The sequence below is a fragment of the Gadus macrocephalus genome, chromosome 21, assembly GCF_031168955.1.
Source record: "Gadus macrocephalus chromosome 21, ASM3116895v1".
Classification (NCBI taxonomy): Eukaryota; Metazoa; Chordata; class Actinopteri; order Gadiformes; family Gadidae; genus Gadus; species Gadus macrocephalus.
In genome coordinates, this window is record NC_082402.1 from 4701205 (window position 1) to 4720963 (window position 19759).

Consider the following 19759-nt stretch of genomic DNA (forward strand, 5'->3'; position numbering starts at 1 on the left):
GCCTCTGGCGACGTGATAGGTCGGAGCAAATATGAAGCAAAATCCAGTCCAACGCCTGTTCACCCAGATTTGGGGTCATCCGCCTTCAGACGTATACAGAGACAAAGCTCTGTTTGTTTCAGCTGGAAGCTGGAGGATATTCCCGTCATCTGCCGCGCGCCTCATCTGACACCCACCACATTGTGACGGGTTACACAGGAGGCAGGGGGGGGGGGGGGGGATCAAAGCAACTATGTGAGCGTGTGTTTCTTTGAATGTGTATGTTTGTATGTGTGTTTCTGTGACTGTTAGTTTTTGTGTATGTTTGTTTGAATGACTTTGTGTACGTGTGTTTCTGTGATGGTGTGTTTGTGTGAGGGTTTGTTTCTGTGGATGTGTGTGTGTTTCTGTGACTATGTGTGTTCCTGTGACTGTGTGTGTGTGTGTGTTAGTTTCTGTGAGTGTGTGTCTGTTTCTTTGAATGTGTGTCGAGTTCTGTGACTATGTGTTCCTGTGACTGTGTGTGTGTGTGTGTGTGTGTGTGTGTGTGTGTGTGTGTGTGTGTGTGTGTGTGTGTGTGTGTGTGTGTGTGTGTGTGTGTGTGTGTGTGTGTGTGAGTGTGTGTGTGCATTTAGCATCTCCCACTGTCTGGTGACCACACATACCAGCTCACCAAAGTCATCAGGAAGCAGGAGCTATGAGGAATGAGTTTGTGGAGTTTTGTCTCATTTACAACTGAGGTGACACATCTGAGTCACCACTGCTTTCCGTGTATGTTGCCACTATAACTGTTGTTCCAAAGAACTGAAACTGTGTGACACAGTGTCCCACGCAACACATCCGTCAGGAATCAGTGGAATTAGGGTGTGTTCTTTCAGCGTGTATGCACGAAAATACCCCAAAAGGTTGTTCTCGTTACCCCCCTGGTTAACAAGAATCTAAATATGTCATGTGATAATGGCACACAGGGTTAGATATACAAAGAGTCAGTCGCGCGGTCTAAGCTTACAGATCATTATGATAGCATGTGGGAGTCTCAGGGCAGGCATGGGGAGTACATTTTGGATTTGAGTGGAGGATTGTTATTTCCCAAGGGATGGAGTGTCAACTGTGCATACCATTGTGTGTGTGTGGGTAGGGTTAGTGTTAGGGTTAGGGTAAGGGAACCTAACACTATCCCGAACCCGAACCCCAGCATTCATGCGTGCGCGTCTGCGTGTTTGTGTGTGTGTGTGTGTGTGTGTGTGTGTGTGTGTGTGTGTGTGTGTTTGTGTGTGTGTGTGTGTGTGTGCGTGTGCGTGTGCGTGTGTGTGTGTGCGTGAGCGAGTGGGTGAGTGTGCGTGTGAGTGAATGAGTTTGTTTTTTTGTGTGTGTGTGTGTGTGAGAACGAGTGTGTAAGTGTCTTTACTTTCTTGTGTGTGTTTTTTTGTTTTTGTTTGCAGTCATCCCGGGTTCCCTAGGGGATGCAGATAGGTTGCCATGGCAGCAGCTTGGATGTTGCAGTATTGCAGCATTGTGTGTGTGTGCGTGTGTGTGTTTGTGTGTGTGTGTGCAGGTGCCATTGAAGCTGGGGTCTTTTTGATGTGGACGCCAGACACAGCACAACCTTTTTGATCTACTAATACATGCTATGAATACAGGAAAAATCTATTTTAACTGACCTTCCGCAATCCCTCCCTTACACTATTTGGTTGTATCCCTTGTAGGTTCAAACCAATAACGTCCACGCGTATTTTCAAACAACGGTGCTGCCTTATCTCTCGCTACCATCCCCAAGATTACCACTTGTAAAGGATTTGCATGCAGGAAATTGGACGTGTTCATTGGTATACTCAGATGAGTCTGTTCCACATAGATCCCAATAAGACTCCACCTCCCACCCACCCAAACCCCCGAGAGACAGCCCGCTATCTTCAATAAGACCTTGTTATCTTTGGTCCTTGAATAATACATGGTTTCACTCTCCATTGTGTGTGTGATGTTGGACATTACTCAAAAGCACATTTGTCTTGGCCATGATATGTGTTAGGTTAGATTCTGGTAACAATGACCGCAACCGGTTAAAGTGAGCCATCATCCTGCTATGAATTTGGAAAGTCAGCACCTGTCCAACCACGTCGGGTGGGGGGGGGGGGGGGTTATGTGGACAATATACACGAATAGCTTAACACCACTCTACCAATGACTACGTGTCACCGTTCTCTCTCAACAGTTTCACTGCGAGGAGTCGGAACATGACTCACGACACGCCAACGGAAACGGAAAGCCATAAATACTTGCCTAAAATTGGTAGAATGAAAAGCCAATGGGCTCAGGCACTTTACTCAACACAAACATAGTCGCCGTAGCACAGACGCTTGCCACCGAGCATAATCGCAAATGACAGAGCTCCCCTCGGACAGATAAACAAACAAACAAGGCAGAAGGGGAATAAACGCACAAGTGCAAAAGGGTTCAACGGGGCTTTCGGCTTCCGCAAACATGCCCTCCTTCGGTTCACCGTACGTTTACTCGGACCGCTTTAGCCCGAGAGCCCTGTGCAAACGAACCGCCACGCTCCGGATACCGAGTCACCCGAGGGTTTACACTAAAAAAAACGTCTCCCAAGAAGCGCAACGTTTACATGAGTGAGGCGTCACCTGGGGCCCCACTCGCCCCTGGCCGCCCTCCAAGCCTGGGGCCGCATGGCTGGGTTCCCAGCCGCCACCGCCCCGCCTCCAAAGAGCAACTATTATTACCCTCTTTATGAGGGGGGTGAGTCACCCTGTGCATCCCCGAGAGCCACCGCCTCAGGCCGCCCCTCAGCTGTCGTCGGCCTGTATGAGAGCCCCCGTCCAGAGCCATCGGATGATGCCAATCCTGACCCCCCCCCCCCCCCCACAGACATTTCCTCCTGCAGGAGAGTCGACGAGGAAGAGTGAAAAAAAAAAAAGGCGCAGGAGGAAAGGGTGGAGGAGGGGAAGGGGCAGGAGGGAGGGAACCCGTCCATGACATCCGGTATACTCTGAAAATATCTGGAATAGTGTTTCCATGCTGGTGCTCGTGTTTATTAAGCGTCCCGCTGGGAGGGAGGGTTTGTCCTAATGCTTCGTTGGCCGGTATCGCTTTCCAATGGGCTGCTAGCGATTTCTTCAGCGAACCGAATACCAAAAAAGTTACTGATTTAGTGCTGCAGCAAAGAAGGAAAAAAAAGAGTTGAACTTTTCCAATGTATCTTTCTGTGTGTGGGGGTTGTTAGGCGAGTTTCTACTCTCCATAACCTTGTTAATGTAATTTATACACACCACATGCCAGAATGTTCTTTTCCTTACCTGGGAGAGCCACCATCTGTTTAGCTTAAATTACCGTATGCCGTTTGTTTAATTCTCTTAATTTGAGTCAAATGCAGGGTTGAAACAGGGCCTTCATCTGCTTCTATGTGTTTTTTATTACATATAAAACAAGGAGATGGCTCGGTATTTGGTTATTATTCGTTCTGAAATATATCTGGATGTGTTCAAAAGAGCTGACCAATCACGCTGTTTGTAATTCTGCACCCAAAACATGATACCACTGTCCCACCGAACCCAGAAGAATGGTTTGATGTTCACACTGCTAATAATACTAACACCTCTAACAATAATCTCTCTTTATGACTCGCACATACTTTGATGTATTTATTTCCAGCGGGGGAGATCTGTCTGCAGTTTGGCAGCGCTAGCCTGATTAGACCATGATCCCCCGAAGACCAAAGCTGTGAGCTAGCATACTGCGGCTCATCAGTGAAAGATCATCTTCCTCCCAGCATGTTTCACTCTCTCCCTCTGATCCTCTGATTGACTCTGTTCCGTCTTGTCGCACTCCCCATTAAAAGCAGCGCTATGTTGGGGCCCAAGAGTTCTAGGCGGTGAAGACTAAGCCGCACGGACCCAAACACCCCAAAATAACTCGTTTTCATTTCTGCTTTTCCTTCACTTCTAAAATTGAAGGGTTATTGCAGCTGCCAAAGCCCAATTGCAACCTGGTTCTGGGAAAGCCTCCCTATTGGCTGAAACGATAATAAGAAAATAGCTGATCGGAGGCTAGCGATGTTAGCTAGCATTGTTAGCGCCGTGACATCTTCCAAAATAATGCACAATGAGGTGTTTTTTCCACCAAGATGAACGTACTTCATTCACGATGATGAATGTTCCTTGAGTGCTGAGGATGAATAAACCACAATTGTATTATCCATGTACTAGTATGATTGTGAAATTGTGATTTTGTGATTTTTAGACCACATCCTACCCTCTCAGTGATTGTAGCATTTGCTGCGTTGGGTGTATCTTGACGTGGTTGGCCGGTAGTATCGTTGTCGGTTCAATGTGTGTCTCGTCGCGTCTAACTAATCCCGGGGGTAAACTGTGGCTAGTTACAAAGGTGAATTACTATTTTACACTGCATACTTACAAATGGACTCCACCAAATGACCACCGTTTGTTTGAGAAGCTTTTCACCAGACCAGCAGGGGACTTTGCCACATCAGACTGACCAAGGACCAGTCTGTGGGGGGTGGGGAGGAGGGGTGAGGGTGAGGGTGGGGGAGGGGGTGAGCGGAAGAGGAGGCAGATGAGTAACTCCGCTCAAGGGAGGGCTTCCAGAGATGCTCGCGCGTCCTCACTGACCTTTGGAGTCTTCCAGGAAACATCTCAGTTTCACCGTTCTCACATAGACACGTTCCCACATACACACACACACTGCAGACAGACATACACTGCACGCACACACACACACTAGTGGAGACCCACACACACACACACATTGCATTCACATACACGCGCTGCCCAAATACACACGTTCGCACATACACACTGCTGACACACACACACTCACACTGCAGACAACCACACACACAAACACACACACACACACACACACACACTACATGCACACACACTTAAAAACACACATTAAATCCAGACACACACACACATATTCATGCATGAAAAAACATACCCTTGCATGCATACACACAATGATAATCACTGCCCGCACATGCACACACACAGACACATTTGGTTTTTGCTTGAGGCACCACTGCGCTGGGGCTGTCCTGACGTCCACGGACGTGTCTGGAGAGCTGATAGCGAGAGAGAGAGAGAGAGAGAGAGAGAGAGAGAGAGAGAGAGAGAGAGAGAGAGAGAGAGAGAGAGAGAGAGAGAGAAACACACACAAACAGAGGGAGGGAGATACAGAGAGTGAGAGCGAGATACAGAGAGTGAAGGAGAGACAGAGATACAGAGAGAGGGAGAAGAGCTCCTCTACTGGAAGTGAGTCACCCAGACCGGCACAGAACAGGGGCAAAGGAGGGGAGTCTTTGGGGATTAATATCCTGATTCACCCACAGCTGTGTTCCGGGCTTAAAGGGATCCAGCAAAGAAGGCCGATCTGTTTGGTGGTAAAGTGTGGCAGAATAGGGACTGAATTTAGCACCGCGTATGCGCATGGCCCTGTTAGAAAAACACGGTGTAGAGTGTACTGTATGTATGTAGCACAGCGATGCATTATGTCGCGTATATTCTTTTTGGAGCTCTTTACACATTTTCGAAAGTAAGGTTTTTTATTAAATAAGGGCAGCAGATGCACTCTGCAGGTTTATTGCAAAGGCGCAGGTAGCTAGGTCACATGTGGTAGATTAGATCAAGTACACACACACACACGCACATACACCCACAAACACAAATACACTCAGCTGGATTATAATAGTGAGTGGGCAAACCACAACTGTGTACTGTCATTCTGAAATGAGGGGATTGTGTGAAAAATTCATTACCATGTTGCGGGGGCTTATTCAGACAGTGAATAAAACTGTGTGTGTGTGTGTGTGTGTGTGTGTGTGTGTGTGTGTGTGTGTGTGTGTGTGTGTGTGTGTGTGTGTGTGTGTGTGTGTGTGTGTGTGCGCGTGCGTGTGATATGCGTGCTCGTTTGCAAGTGGGCGCATTGCCTCAGCCTTCAAGCAAATAAAGAAAGGTTAAAAACGAACACGTATCTCAGTGTCCCGGGTCCAGCTGCAAGCATTCCTCCTACCGCCCCAGATTCCAACATGGAATTTCACAATGCTGTTCTCACACCCCCTGCTATTGCAAGAAACAATGGACCGAATACAATCAAGTACATTGCGTTGAGAAAAAAAAATAAGGAAGAGACAAATCTATATACACGAGGACGACGAAACAATCGTTAAAAAGACGCGCTAAAAACGACTCAAATGTTGCACCGACGTTCTGAACGACGTGGCTCCCTGGAGGAAAACCTCGCAACGAAATTTCCCTCGCCGTCCCCATGAATGACATTTCAGGAGGAAACACATTTGTAACACACTGCTGTACAGTAGCTACACTCGCGCACTCCCATCCCCCCTCCTTCCCATCTAATTTACCAGCATGGGATACATTTAGATGCACGCGTAGGGTGGGGGGGAGGTTGGGGGTGTAGCCACTCTACATGGCCGTCACATGACTGCATATCATTTGTCAGGGTGAAAGCCAATGAGAACGTGCCTTGTGAACTACGTCAGGGGGGTGGGGTGCTCGATGCTTCGTGTGCGTGTGTGTGGAAACTCCTCCACCGCCACCAACCAAGTAGTCGGCTACACTGAGCGGCTGTGTGTGTGTTGCTCGGCTGACCTCCGCACTGAATGGACTAGATTTCCCCCCAGCCACGTAAGTTACAACAGCACCACGGGAGAGGATGTGTTGCTGAATCAAGGGATAGGCCTGGGAAAGTCGGCCGGCCGTCCCTTCCACCTTTTCAGCAGCTAAAAAAAGCAAAAACCCATTCGTGCTGGATTAGAAGGAATTCGTCGCGGAGGACAATAAAGAGAGGAAAGGCACGACACCGCTCCCCCAGCCACAGCACAAAGACTCCGCGGTTCCGGACGCTTTTTTTTTTTTTTCACTCCATATTTTGGTAGATGACAATCGCCCGTGTATGGATGTTATCTGGGGGGGTGGACAAGGCCGTAACACTGACCTGCTTGTAGTTAGCGAGAAAAGCTAACTCGATTAGCACCTGCACCTGCTTGCAAATCAAGCTTGTTTTTTTTTGCAAAGCTTAATTTGGTAGTTGAAGTCAGTCGTCTGCAACACGACTCGATCGCAGGGTTTTCCTGATTTGTGCCTGCAAGTTGTGTGTATGTATTTTTTTTCTTCAATGCAGCGTGCCATACGTTGAACCGGCAATATAAGCTACAGAAAATAGGTTGGAGGCTCGTCTAGTCGCATCTTCATTCATTGCAAAGCCGATGTTGGATACGTTGCCTTTGTTGCAGTTTTCCCCCCTTCTTTTTACTGCCAATTCCTGCAACATCTATTGACTATGTTCAAAGGTTTGCAATTGAGAAAACTTAAAGATGATTTTTGTACCAAGGCTGTGTCTGTTGATCATAACGCAACAGTGGCCAAATAGTAGCTTAACTTTGTAAAAATCGAATAAATATTTATCTAAATATATATATATATATATAACTGAACCCTTTCGGAAGTGTGTGGAGCTCACACCCGTTTACTCGATCATGCACGATTGCCCGAATTTACCTCAATAAGTAGCAAGCAACAGCATACATTTGAATCGAGGGTTACATTTTTTATATTTGATTAAAAAAAAAACCTTTTCTCGAAAGTATTACATCATTGCAATAGCCTAACCGTTGCACTGATTCACACACGGAAACCAAAGTAGCAATAGGACGACGAGGAGGAAGGCCCCGGGGTTTTGTGGAGTTATTACATCATTCCTAATGAACATACAGAGGTCAAATCCCATTAACATTTCACGTTATGGGAGATCACGGCACAAATCGCACGATTTTGAAGAGTTGTCTTGCCTGCGGACTACAGAATCGAGCCAGAGTTTCAGTCCCAACCTCGGCTCCCCCAGCCCGCCCGAGACCCCGGACTCCTCGCACTGTATCTCCCGTATCGGGGACTACCTCCTGCTCGAGCCGCTCGAGGGAGACCACGTTTTTAGAGCCGCCCACCTGCACAGCGGGGAAGAGCTCGTCTGCAAGGTGAGTGATCGTGCAAATGTTGCATAAAAGGCTAACGTTACTGCACTAGTTAGTGCCGATGCCGGTTATTGTCGTTATGTGCAGAGAAACGCCAGCGAACCCCTTTAATGTTTGTTGAGTTGACGTTTCGCATTTAGTTTTCTTTGTGTTGCAACATGCCCCCAAACGAGCCCCCCCCCCTTTTGCTAAAATTAAATGACAGACCTCAACAAGAGTAAGAATAGATCGACTTTTGAAACTGACTTCACACACCTGCAATGCTAAATGGAGAAACAGGAGCTACCTAGGTGAAAAAAGTGAATGTGAAGCCAGACGCGTGTCTCCAGAGCCGTGTGGAGTGAGTTGCATGATGTAACATTGACAAAGGAGCGGGTAACCACGCACACATTCATTTCAAAGTCCTGCCCTTTACACGCACCATTGTTAACCATTGTGCAAAAATGTAATGGGATTATTTGTCCCTTGGAAACCCTTTTTTCCCTTTCTTTTTCTTGCCCATAGACGTCTTATAAACTACGGGTATGCTGTATGGACACACGCACATAACCGTGAGAATAATAACAGGTTAAGCAACTGCGGTCGTGTTGGCTGTGGCATCGACCATTTAGCATTAGGAATTAGAGCTCTGCTCCCCCGGGAAAAAGGACATGGCCTTTTTTTCATCACCACAAGCAGCTTTTATTGACTTCAGCAGCGAATTTGCAATTAAAAGTGCAGGATCTCCCCAGGAGTGCATTCAACATTAGAGCCCTAAAGCTGGCTAAAGAGTCTCAACGAGTCAAAATAATCGTTATAATGCACTGCCGGACCCGTGGAAGGCAGATTGCCCAATACCCCCCCCCCCCCCCATAGCTCTTTCCTGAGGTAACTTGTCTCCATGGCGATAATGAATTTGTGGCTTTTGACAGAGCCTCCAGTACAGCAGGCCTACCCATTTGCGACTTGGAACACAGTTTCATTGTATGTCCAGCCTCAAAGCAGCCCCCAAGATCAATTTACCGCACGCGGGATTGATGGCTACTACCAAGCTGGAAGCCCTGGGTCATAACTTTCAGACCTTCGAGTGCCGTGGAAAGTGCATGAATTGACCGAGGGGCTGAGGGCCCCCCCCCCCTTCCTCACCTGAACACGCTGTGCTGAAAGCCCACGGGCTGGGTTACTATAGAAACGGAACAAGACACCGGGCGTGATCCCTGGCCGTCGTGCGTTTCCCTTCACCAGCTTTCTGCTGCTGCTGCTGCTAAATATCGCCACGGGCTGCGTTGTGCCTCGACACTCCGGCCCCCAGCAAACAGGGGTTTAGTAGGGCAGGGGATGTGGAACTGTGGCGTGCAATGAAGCCATTGTTAGGGCGGGTTAACAGTAGGAAAAAAAGGCCCAAATAAACATTTTTTTTTTCTTTCTTTTTTTAAAGGACTTTTGTGCTTCATGCATTACCCATAATTTTACAGTGTGACCACAGGCCCCATCCCGAGTGCCCTCCCAGTATGCATGACCAAAGAGGGCCCCTTTAAACGTTTACAGGCCATGGTTTGGTGGGCCTATAGGTGGCGTTCACAGGGCCCCTGACGCAACGACCCTCTAACCAGGCCGCACCTGTCTCCCCCTTCTCCCCCCCCAGGTGTTTGAGATCGGCCGCTACCAGGAGTCCCTGGCGGCGTACTTCGCCCTGGGGCAGCACCAGCACATCAACCAGATCCTGGAGATCCTGCTGGGGGAGACCCGGGCCTACGTGTTCTTCGAGCGCAGCCATGGCGACATGCACTCGTTCGTGCGCACGTGCAAGAAGCTCCGCGAGGACGAGGCGGCGCGCCTCTTCCACCAGATCGCCTCGGCCGTGGCGCACTGCCACGACAACGGCCTGGTGCTCCGCGACCTCAAGCTGAGGAAGTTTGTGTTCAAGAACGAGGACAGGTGAGGAGGCCCCGCCCCCCCCCCCCATCCCCGCCGCCGCGGTGTCGCTCGTAGCTTGTGGTTTTCATTGGGTTGTTTTGAAGTGCTGGGGCGCCGCATATAGAGCGCGTACCATATAGGCTCAGTCCTGAACGCAGCGACCACGGGTTCGAATCCTGCCCGCGGCTATTCGCTGCAAGTCCTCCCCTTTCTCTCCCATATCTTCCCCTCTATCTCACTTTATAATGCAAAGCAAAAAAATGCTAGAAGTCTTGATTAATTGCTGGTTGAGGTTCCCTTCTGATTTTCCAGCGGATGTGAGATGTTGGATGAGTGAAGGATTGGTAGAACAAATGTATGTATGAGCTGGGTCACTTCAGGTGTTGGATGTCAGGCACCCCCCCCCCCCAATCCGTCATAGGATGGATGGGTGGATGGGGGGGCCTCTCTTTAACCCGATAAGCCACGGACAAAGTAGAAGCCTGACTTTTATTTTTTTTGCAAGACAGATGTTCAATTAAGCTACCTCCGGGCCGATAAGCTAGAGTAGCTTTGGAAATCGCGCGAGCGACACACGTGGGTGTGCTGCCACCTGGTGGCGGCTTATGGGAGTTGTGTCTTTGCGATACATTTTTTTCCTTCCTTCCCCTTGTTTCCACAGCAACCGGTGTGCTCAAAGCACCCTGCGGTATGCCCCCCCCGCTCCCAAAGGCTGTGGCAGAGGGAGCCCTTGGAAGGCGATGCATTATGCATCGTCAGAGGGTCCCTTTTATGGTGCTATTTCCCCCCCCCCCCCCTCCACCCAGAGTTGCGACCGTAGCAGACGTCGCTCAGCCCTCCCATTGCTTACCGACCGCTTGCCCGCCCTCTGCCTGGCGGCGGCGGCGGCGGCGGCGGCGGCGGCGGACCCGTCCCAGGCACCCGAACGCGTGGCATCATTCCCTGGCACGGGCCAGTGGAAAAGGGAAGCGGAGCCGTTGAATGTATTCAACACCGGCCCTTGGGACCCCTGGCTACCAGGCCGGCCCCAGGGCCCAGGGGCTGACCCCCCCACCTCCCCCCCCCCAACGGCGTCTTTGTAAATGATTTAATGTTTCACCAGCGCTGTCGGCAGCGGGGTCAGCGTTTATCGTTCTCACCTGTCCAGGATTATTATTGGCGTTATTGTTCTAATCCTGGGGGGGTTGAAGGTTGAGTATTATTGAGACGGCTCAATCTGCAGTGACAACCGTGATGTCGCCGCAGTGTAGTAACGGGAAAAGAGTGAAAGGATGTTTTTTTATCTAAACCGGTCCTCACCGCATATGTGGATTCCCTTAACCCCCCCCCCCCCCCCCCCCACTCTCAGCTGGTGATGTCACCCTGCAGATGTCGCGCTATGTAACGTCGGTGGCGGGGGGGGGGGGGTCAAGGGTCAGCCACCGATGGAATTCAATAGCGGTGCAAAGCCGGCCTGTAAAAGGCCTGGCGGGCGTCTACCTCCCCCCCCTGCTGATCAAGTCCCCTGGAGGCGAACCCCTTTTGCTATTTTAGGAGACCTGCGTGACGCTCGCACAGAGAAATAAAAGATGAGACCTCGTCACCCGTTTTGCCAATGGACATTGCGTTTATTTCCTTACGCCGGCTGGGTTTCTGCAATAAAATTGTCGCCGTCTTTCTGAAATGTTTTAACTTCTCGCGTTGGGGCTCGACACGCGATGCATCCGAGTTGCGCCTTTCTTGTGCACTTGTCCCCGCGTCTCCTTCGCCAACCAAAGGGACTGAAGTGCTCCGGACACAGAGCTCGTGGAATTTTCCTACATGGGTGACGGCTGTAACCCTATACGGTGCATTGGGATAATGGAAACCTATATACCCAGCCTAACGCCAAACAAAAGCAGGCGACCACAAACAGCAGTGTGTTGCCAAGCCACTGAAGGGCCTTGCATGTCATTACATGCACACGTTCCACGGTGACAAAACACTTTAAGTACTGTAATAAGGTGTGTGTGTGTGTGTGTGTGTGTGTGTGTGTGTGTGTGTGTTGCACTCCTCGTTCACATTGCAACCAAGTGGTAAGCCTCTATGAAAAAAAGAAAAAAAAAAGACGTTGGCTAACAGTACTCCCTCTCCATTTTATTTATAGTCTCTCCCCCACAGACGCCTGCACTCACGCAGCTTCGGCAGTCCGCCTCGCACCCTCCTGTCTCAAGTGCGGTAGGCCCAGGTGTCCAACCGAGTGTTTAGCCAGTCAACGCCCGCCGCGTGTCACCGCTCAAGATCACCGGGGTGTTTCCACCTGTGAAGCGCGCACAAAAGAAGTCGCGTTGTCACTTTCCAAGTGCCTTTTGGACTCGTGCAGGGGTTCAAATTTGAACCCCTGCACGTCTGATTTGAAATGTGGTTTCACACGGGGACGGCGTTGGGTGGAGGAGGCCTTCCGCGCTGATCCTTCCTCAAAGCCTGTTCCCAGGGACCCGTCTCCGACTGGCTGCGCGGTTTAACGTTTCTTCTACGTGCGCGAGCGGAGGAGCCTGTCAAAGCTGTGAGGCGCACCAGCCCGACGTGCTCCCATTTCCCTCCGACGGCCGGGAATGTGGAGCACTGGAGATAACGCTCCCGATAAATTGTTCCACTTAAGCCCCTTTCCGGCGCAAAGTTGGAACGTCTACAGCCAGGACATTGAGGAGGGAGGAGGGGGGGGGGGGAGGAGGAGGAGGAGGGGGGGGGTGGGGTTGTGTGTGCCTGGGGGGGTGAAGCTCTGTTGTAAAAGTGACGGCAATTGTAGCAATACCCGTGAAACTCTCCCGTTTTATAAGCCCTGCGTGTGACGCCGCATTGCCCTGCATTGAGGCGTCTCTGCTCCCACTGTAACGACCACCGGTGGATTTCCACACAATTTTTTTTAATGTGTTTCTCCACGTCTGTGTCCCTGCAGGAGCCTCGTGAAGCTGGAGAGCCTGGAGGACGCCTACATCCTGGCGGGCCGCGACGACTCGCTGTCGGACAAGCACGGCTGCCCCGCCTACGTCAGCCCGGAGATCCTCAACGCCAGCGGCAGCTACTCGGGCAAGGCGGCGGACGTGTGGAGCCTGGGCGTCATGCTGTACACCATCCTGGTGGGCCGCTACCCCTTCCACGACGTGGAGCCCGGCTCGCTCTTCAGCAAGATCCGCCGGGGCCACTTCAGCGTGCCCGACACGCTGACGCCCAAGGCCAAGTGCCTGATCCGCTCGGTGCTGCGGCGGGAGCCCGGCGAGCGGCTCACCTCCCGCGAGATCCTGGAGCACCCGTGGTTCGCGGCGGCGTCGGGGCTCCCCGGGAACGGCGGCGCCGGGGGCCCCCAGGGCAGGGCGGAGCGTGACCAGGAGCAGCTGGTGCCCGAGGTGAATATGGAGGAGGAGCTGGAGACGTTCTTCAGCTGAGAGGCCCGGAACGAAGATGGGGGAGGGGGGGGGAGGAAGATGATATCGCTCCCCTCTTAAAGAACAGCCCAAGCACAACAATAACAACGACGAAGGGAGGAGGAAGAAGAAGAAGAAGAAGGGACAACTCAAACCACAACAATAACGGCCATGTTTGGTCTGCACCGCAACAGTGGTTGGTGGAGATTAGCTGGATGGACATTTTTTGTCACTCACAATATATATACATATGTATATCTATATATAGATGTAGATCTATGTATGGATAAAAAAAAAAAAGGTGTTTCGATCACGTTTCTTTTTTTCTTTTCATCATTTCTTTGAGCCTGCCTTCCCCCGGGCACGCCAGATGGCATCTGACATGTTAGTCATCTGGTCAACTGCAGCCGCAAACCCGTCACCCTTCAACACCCAACCCCCCCCCCCCCCCCCCCCCCAAAACCCATGAGGCCCCGCCCCCCAGGGACGGTGTCATCACCAGAAATGCAACCACGCAAACGATGTAGCAACATGGTTCTATAGGCTGCTCCGTCCTGGTTTCTGGCCGTGTCCCTTAAAGAGTTCCTCTGACGCACACGCCGTCACAAGCTGACACTACACAACAACGCGGAGGAACGAGAGAACTTGAGCACCGAGGATGAGAACCAGAGAAGCGTTTTATTTTTCCTTTTTTTTTTTTTTTTTTTTAAGTTAACTGACAAGTCAACCAAGTCGACCGCAACACCACTCCTTCACAATATAATTTTAGGTTTTTGTTTTTGCGCCTCGTAGCATGATGGTGTTGGTTCAACTACAAGACGGCGGGTGGGTTTGGATGTAAATCGCATTAAAGTTGTTTGTTTCTAAGAAGGCAGAAATGGCCGGACCGCGTCACGCGGCTGTCGGTTTCTTAGGGTGACCTCACCTATAAGCTTTTTGTCATTTTTGTATAATTTCTCATTTGTTTTTCGCTGCTTTATGTTTTTGTTTTCCTGTCAGCAGTTCAGACATGTACTTGCAGTATTCAGGCATTGTGTTTCAATTTCCTCCTCAAGCCCATATACCACTACTACCGTTGTGGTGGTCCATTCTACGTGTCTCCCCCCCCAGCCCAACCATTTTATCTTTTGTTTTTCAGGTGGTTTCCCCACCTTAGTTGTTTTCTAAGCTATTCTATGTTCCATCGTCACTGCTGCTTTGTCCTCCTACTCTCCACTAGGCCTTCACTTGCAGCTGTTCCCATGGTAATGCCCCAAAAATATGGTGTCACGCACTCGGTGGGTTACGATTGGGTGGAAGGGTCGAAAAGACAAAAAAAAAGAAAAAAATACTAGCTTCCTCTTATTTAAATTCATACTTCATTTGTAGAAAGGAAGAACTTAACATTTATTTAAACAACTATATATAAATATAAATATATATTTAAAGACGCATTGCAGGGGGTTTTCTTAATTCTGAGTCATTTTTCTTTTTGTTCATTTTTTTTTTTTCATGTACAATGTAGGCAATATCTTTGACACAGGAATGGCAGGACGTGTGCAGGGGGGGGTGACTGCCTGTCCAAAGACGTTTAGAATAAACCCGTGTATATTTCGTGCCAGTGTTTCTGTACCTGACCCGCTCACGGCCACCTCCCACCCCCGCCCTCCCCCCCCCCCCCCCCTGGCCTGCCCCGCCCTCCCCCTCCTTCTATTGTAACTCCACACGGATTCTTCGACGGTAACTATTATGACTTTGACATGGTCTCTCCAAGGGCCTCATTTTGTTAGTTTTCTACTGCCTGCGTAGGTTTTTCTTCTGCAAAATGGTCACGTTCTGAATGGGTACCAGTGGACAATGTATTGTCGTATCTCAATGTTACTTGAATTCTTTTTTTTTATTTTTTTATATAGTGATTGGCATGTGCCCTATGAATGCTATAGCTTGCCTAGCAGTGAAAAGGGGTGGGGAGGGATCTGTTTTTTTTTGTTCTTAAACAAAAAGTAAAAACAAAAAAATACTTCTTGATTTGCAACTCTTGTTTTCGTTTGTTCTTATCTTTTTGCTTTTCAAACCGACAACTGATTATTTTATTTTTTTTGGTTTTGTTTGGCGAGATGAGCTGCCCGTATTTCAGTTGGTGCTAACGTTAAAAGTCCTTTTTAGTTTCATGGAGGGGTTGGTGCATGGTGGGATGTCTGCCGCAGATGTTCAGATTGTATCGTAAACAGATTCTGGTGTTTTTGTCCAAATTTATTCGGTAAATAAATTGTGATCCGCTATTCGTTTGTCGTTCTCATTCTTATTCCTGCGTTTTCTTCCTCTTCTTATGGCTAAGAACTGAATTCTTATGAAATTAATTGATTTAAGGTTTATTTTACCATTCATAAACCAAGTATTTGGCATCTAAATTGTGTGTTGCTCGACCATATGGCCAGCCTATTCATTAACAAAAGAGTATTTTGAGTAGTCTGCGGTGCATTATAGTTCTACTGACAATGCAAAGCAAATTTTTGTATAAACTTTATTGAAACATTTACACAGCAGTATATTCCCTTCCATCTTATAACACCACCGATCCTAGCCTAAAGGCTTAAACTCCAGGACCATCTCAATGGCCCATTAAAGAATCTGCCTGGGGACTGTAATTCAAAAGATAGCCCATTGGAAAGGATATCGGACGGGGACATCAGCGACCATTGCCCTGCACTGGCCCTGAATGACTCTGGGCCATTCCACTTCTGATGATATTAATAGAGCCATCTTCTTCTTCCGATAGCACTTTAGGCTTGTTTTTCTATCCTCAGAGCACTTTCCACTTGCTCATCAGGAAGTCTTTTTGCCCCGGTCTCAACCCTTTTTTCACTTCCCCCTCTCAGGAAATGGGATGAGTCAAGTGTTGGGTTTACCGTATGCCAAGACTGAAATCACCTTGGTTGGCTTCTTGGCCTCTTCCTGTCTCTGATTTCAGATGAAAATCAATTACTTTTATTTTACACACACTCACACAAACACTCCATACTACACTGTGTGTGTTTGTTTGAGTATGCCATTCAGGTCTAACTGTATATAGGTTTTATAATAAATGTAACACTCCAGCCTCTCAAAGTGCTCTGCGTAATTCAATCAAAACACTAGGGAAATGAAAGTGCAATATTCATGTGTGCGCCTGTGCTGGGTCTTGCTCATTCATGGCTTGGGCTTTGATGTTCTTTCACCTGCCAGGACCACGCTGGCAAATCCTGATTAAGACGGGCAGCTGCCGTGATGTTTGTTCACTGCCCTTGTTTAAATAAAGGTTAAACGGGTGAATGAGCTCCATTTGACACATGCACGCGGTGGCATGTGCACAAACTTATACACAAACACACACACACACACACACCGGACACACACACACACACACACACATACACAGAGACACTTGGACACCTGCACTTAAACAAGCATTCAAACAAACCATGCACACAGACACACAAACAAAACATATGCTCACTCACACCAACACACACACACACACACACACACACACACACACACACACACACTTGGACACCTGCACTTAAACAGAAGCGTTCAAACAAACCATTCACACAAAGACCCCCCCCCCCACACACACACACACACATACACTCTTGAACATATGTGCGCGCACACACACACACACGCACAGTGCTTATTGTCCTTCCTTTATTATTATTTATAACGTCTAGGCTGTTATGGCAGTAAAGTAATGAAGCTGACCTTATGAGGGGGAAGGAGAATGTGAAAACTGTTTGAAAGGTAAGCAGCAGTAAATGGCCTTAATTATTATCAGGCCGGACATTGTTTTCTATACCAATGCCCTTCGTTGGATTACAAAGTACTGACGGACAACGTGAATGCCAGGAAAAATACCTTCCTAATGTGTGACATAGTTCCTCGTTCCCAGGACAGAAATAGGGGAAATATAAATTATTATTGGAATGGATACTGGAAACACTTAAGCCAGTTGTTGATTTCCTGGTTTATATACAGGCTTTTTTTATGGAAACATGGATGAAAATATCATTAGGCCTACATATTTAAAAAAAATTATTGACATTTATTTTGTAGGTAACCATGTTGACTTTGTGTGTGTGTGTGTGTGTGTGTGTGTGTGTGTGTGTGTGTGTGTGTGTGTGTGTGTGTGTGTGTGTGTGTGTGGGGGGGGGCAGAGACGGGCAGGGGGATAGGGGGTGCGCATAAACTATAAAGGTCAGTTTGTTTGTGAACGTCTTAGCATTAGGATTCTCTTAAATCACCATACTGACCTCTAGTGGCCAACACAAACATATATCCTGGAGCTGTCCAATCCAAAGTGAGTTACCAGTCCACCGGATGCGCATACTGCCTGGACACAGGTTATTATTTAAATCACTCCTCAAGAATATCTTTCCCACCTCTATGATCATACACCTCTTGCTCCAGTTTGGTATAGCGCTGAGTTTTCACACAACTGTACAATTAGCAGTCCCCTACTAATTAGAGGAGCCTCCTACAGAGAACACACTCTAGCTAGCTAGCATAAAGGCCAGCGTGGGTAAACAGCAGTCCTCCGATATGCAAGCTACCTACTTCTCCTTGTTTGGCTTTGATCTCATCCAACCTGGAAGCTAATATTAGCAGATCTGAGGCACCCAATCATCACAGCTGCATGATGATTACACAATGCTGTTTTGATTAGGACTTTTGAGCATTATTCTGATTAGCACTGTTTATCCTTGCTTTTACTTTTGTATTTTATGTATTTTATCTATAATGTAAAGTGTGTTTGAGTACTCACAAAAGTGCTATATAACTAAAATACATAATTGTAATCATGAATAAAAAAGCTTTCCTAACTAAGCTGAGGAACGTTTTAGGGTACGACTCCTTACATGGCTACAACAACATGGTGACCGACTTGCGTGTATCATTTCATGTTTGCATCTTTTGCATCATACTGCCATCATTCAACCACGCAATGACACAAATACAGGCGAACAAAAGCTGTCGCCGTTCGTCAAGCAATCGCAAGAACACGAAATCGAGTAATTTGGACTGAAGTAGTCCTACGATTCGCGTTTCACTGCCCACCAGCCAAACCAAGATGAGAGAGAGCCCGGACTCTGGTCGTCTGATGTCATTGTAATGCGTTTCTTTTGCTTTGTTTGGGTTGAATCCATGTAGAGGTCATAGCGATACACAGAGAGAGGTGCAGTCCCACTACAGGCTACAGCAGTCCCTGAGGAAACACTCGACTGTTCTTTCTCCAAAAGCCCCTCCAAGTAAATGAATGAAGGTACAACAGCGCCAGCACCTGTGAATCCTCATCCCCCTCTAATCCGCCCTGCCATGCAACCTCGGCCAAGCCTTGCAAACTACCTCCCTCTCTCCGGCTCTACCTTTTCATCCACCTTTGTCCTTTCTCTCTCTCTCCCCCTGCCTCACCCGCCCACGCCCTTTCTCTCTCTCTCTCCCCCTGCCTCACCCACCCACGCCCTTTCCACCTGTACCCCTCCCCGCCCTCGCTCTCTCTTTATCTCTTCATCCACCTTGATCCCTCTTTTCTTCCTCTCCCTACCCCTCCCGACCCTGTCTTTCCCTCCCTTTGTGTATGCCCTTTCATCCACCTTTATAGCTCCCTCCTATCCCTCTCCCTCACCCCCTCCCCCGCCTTGTCTCCCCCTCCCTCTCCTTATACCTGTTTATCTGTCGGCATCCTCCCTGTCTCTCTCTATCTCTACCGTCCCTCGCCAGAGTCTCACCTTTACCCCCATCACCGATCCATCTCCCTCTCTCTCCTCACCATATCCAACCTTCTCTTTCTCCACCTCTACCTCCTCCCCCTCCCCCTCCCTCCCTATCTCTCTCTCTTGGCCTCTTTGAAAGAGAGCATTATGGTGATGGAGGTGGAGGTGGAGGTGGAGGAGTGTAATCTCCCGATTGAGAGGCAGTGGGCTGTAAAGATGGCTTCTACTGAGCATGTCCCCTGGCACGGGCGGTGTGTGTGTGTGTCTGTGTGTGTGTGTCTGTGTGTGTGTGTGTCTGTGTGTGTGTGGTGCATGCTTCTGTGTGTATGCATGTGTGTTTGTTTGTTGGTTTAGGATACTGTGCATGTGTGTGTGTGTTTGTGTGTGTGCATGCTTCTGTGTGTTTCTTAGTTTGTTGGTGTGTGTGTGTGTGTGTGTGTGTGTGTGTGTGTGTGTGTGTGTGTGTACCAGTCCCTGGGGTTCCCCTGCCAGAGCTCTGTGGCAGGGCACCAAGGCAAACACGCAGACAACAGATGGACTCTGTTGTGTTCCAGCCATCCTAGGAGCCACTGGCTCTCAGTTAGGGACTGGGTGACGAGGAGAGCACATGGGGGGGGGGGGGGGGGGGGGGGGGGGGAGAGGGGACAGAGAGAAGGAGAGGGGAAGTAGGAAAGCTTTAAATATTGAGCAGGGTTGTATATTTGTGCACCCCCCCCCCCCCCCCTCGCCAAACACACACACACACA

At 49.0% G+C, this 19759-nt stretch overlaps 1 protein-coding gene across 1 annotated transcript; it reads left to right on the plus strand.

The window, feature by feature from the left end:
- Nucleotides 1-6520: 6520 nt before the first annotated feature.
- On the plus strand, nt 6521-15542 carry trib2 (tribbles pseudokinase 2). The gene is made up of 3 exons (XM_060041259.1): nt 6521-8005; nt 9627-9919; nt 12816-15542. Exons 1-3 carry the CDS (start codon nt 7736-7738, stop codon nt 13300-13302), a joined length of 1050 nt encoding a protein of 349 aa, XP_059897242.1. The 5' UTR covers nt 6521-7735; the 3' UTR covers nt 13303-15542.
- Nucleotides 15543-19759: the final 4217 nt, after the last annotated feature.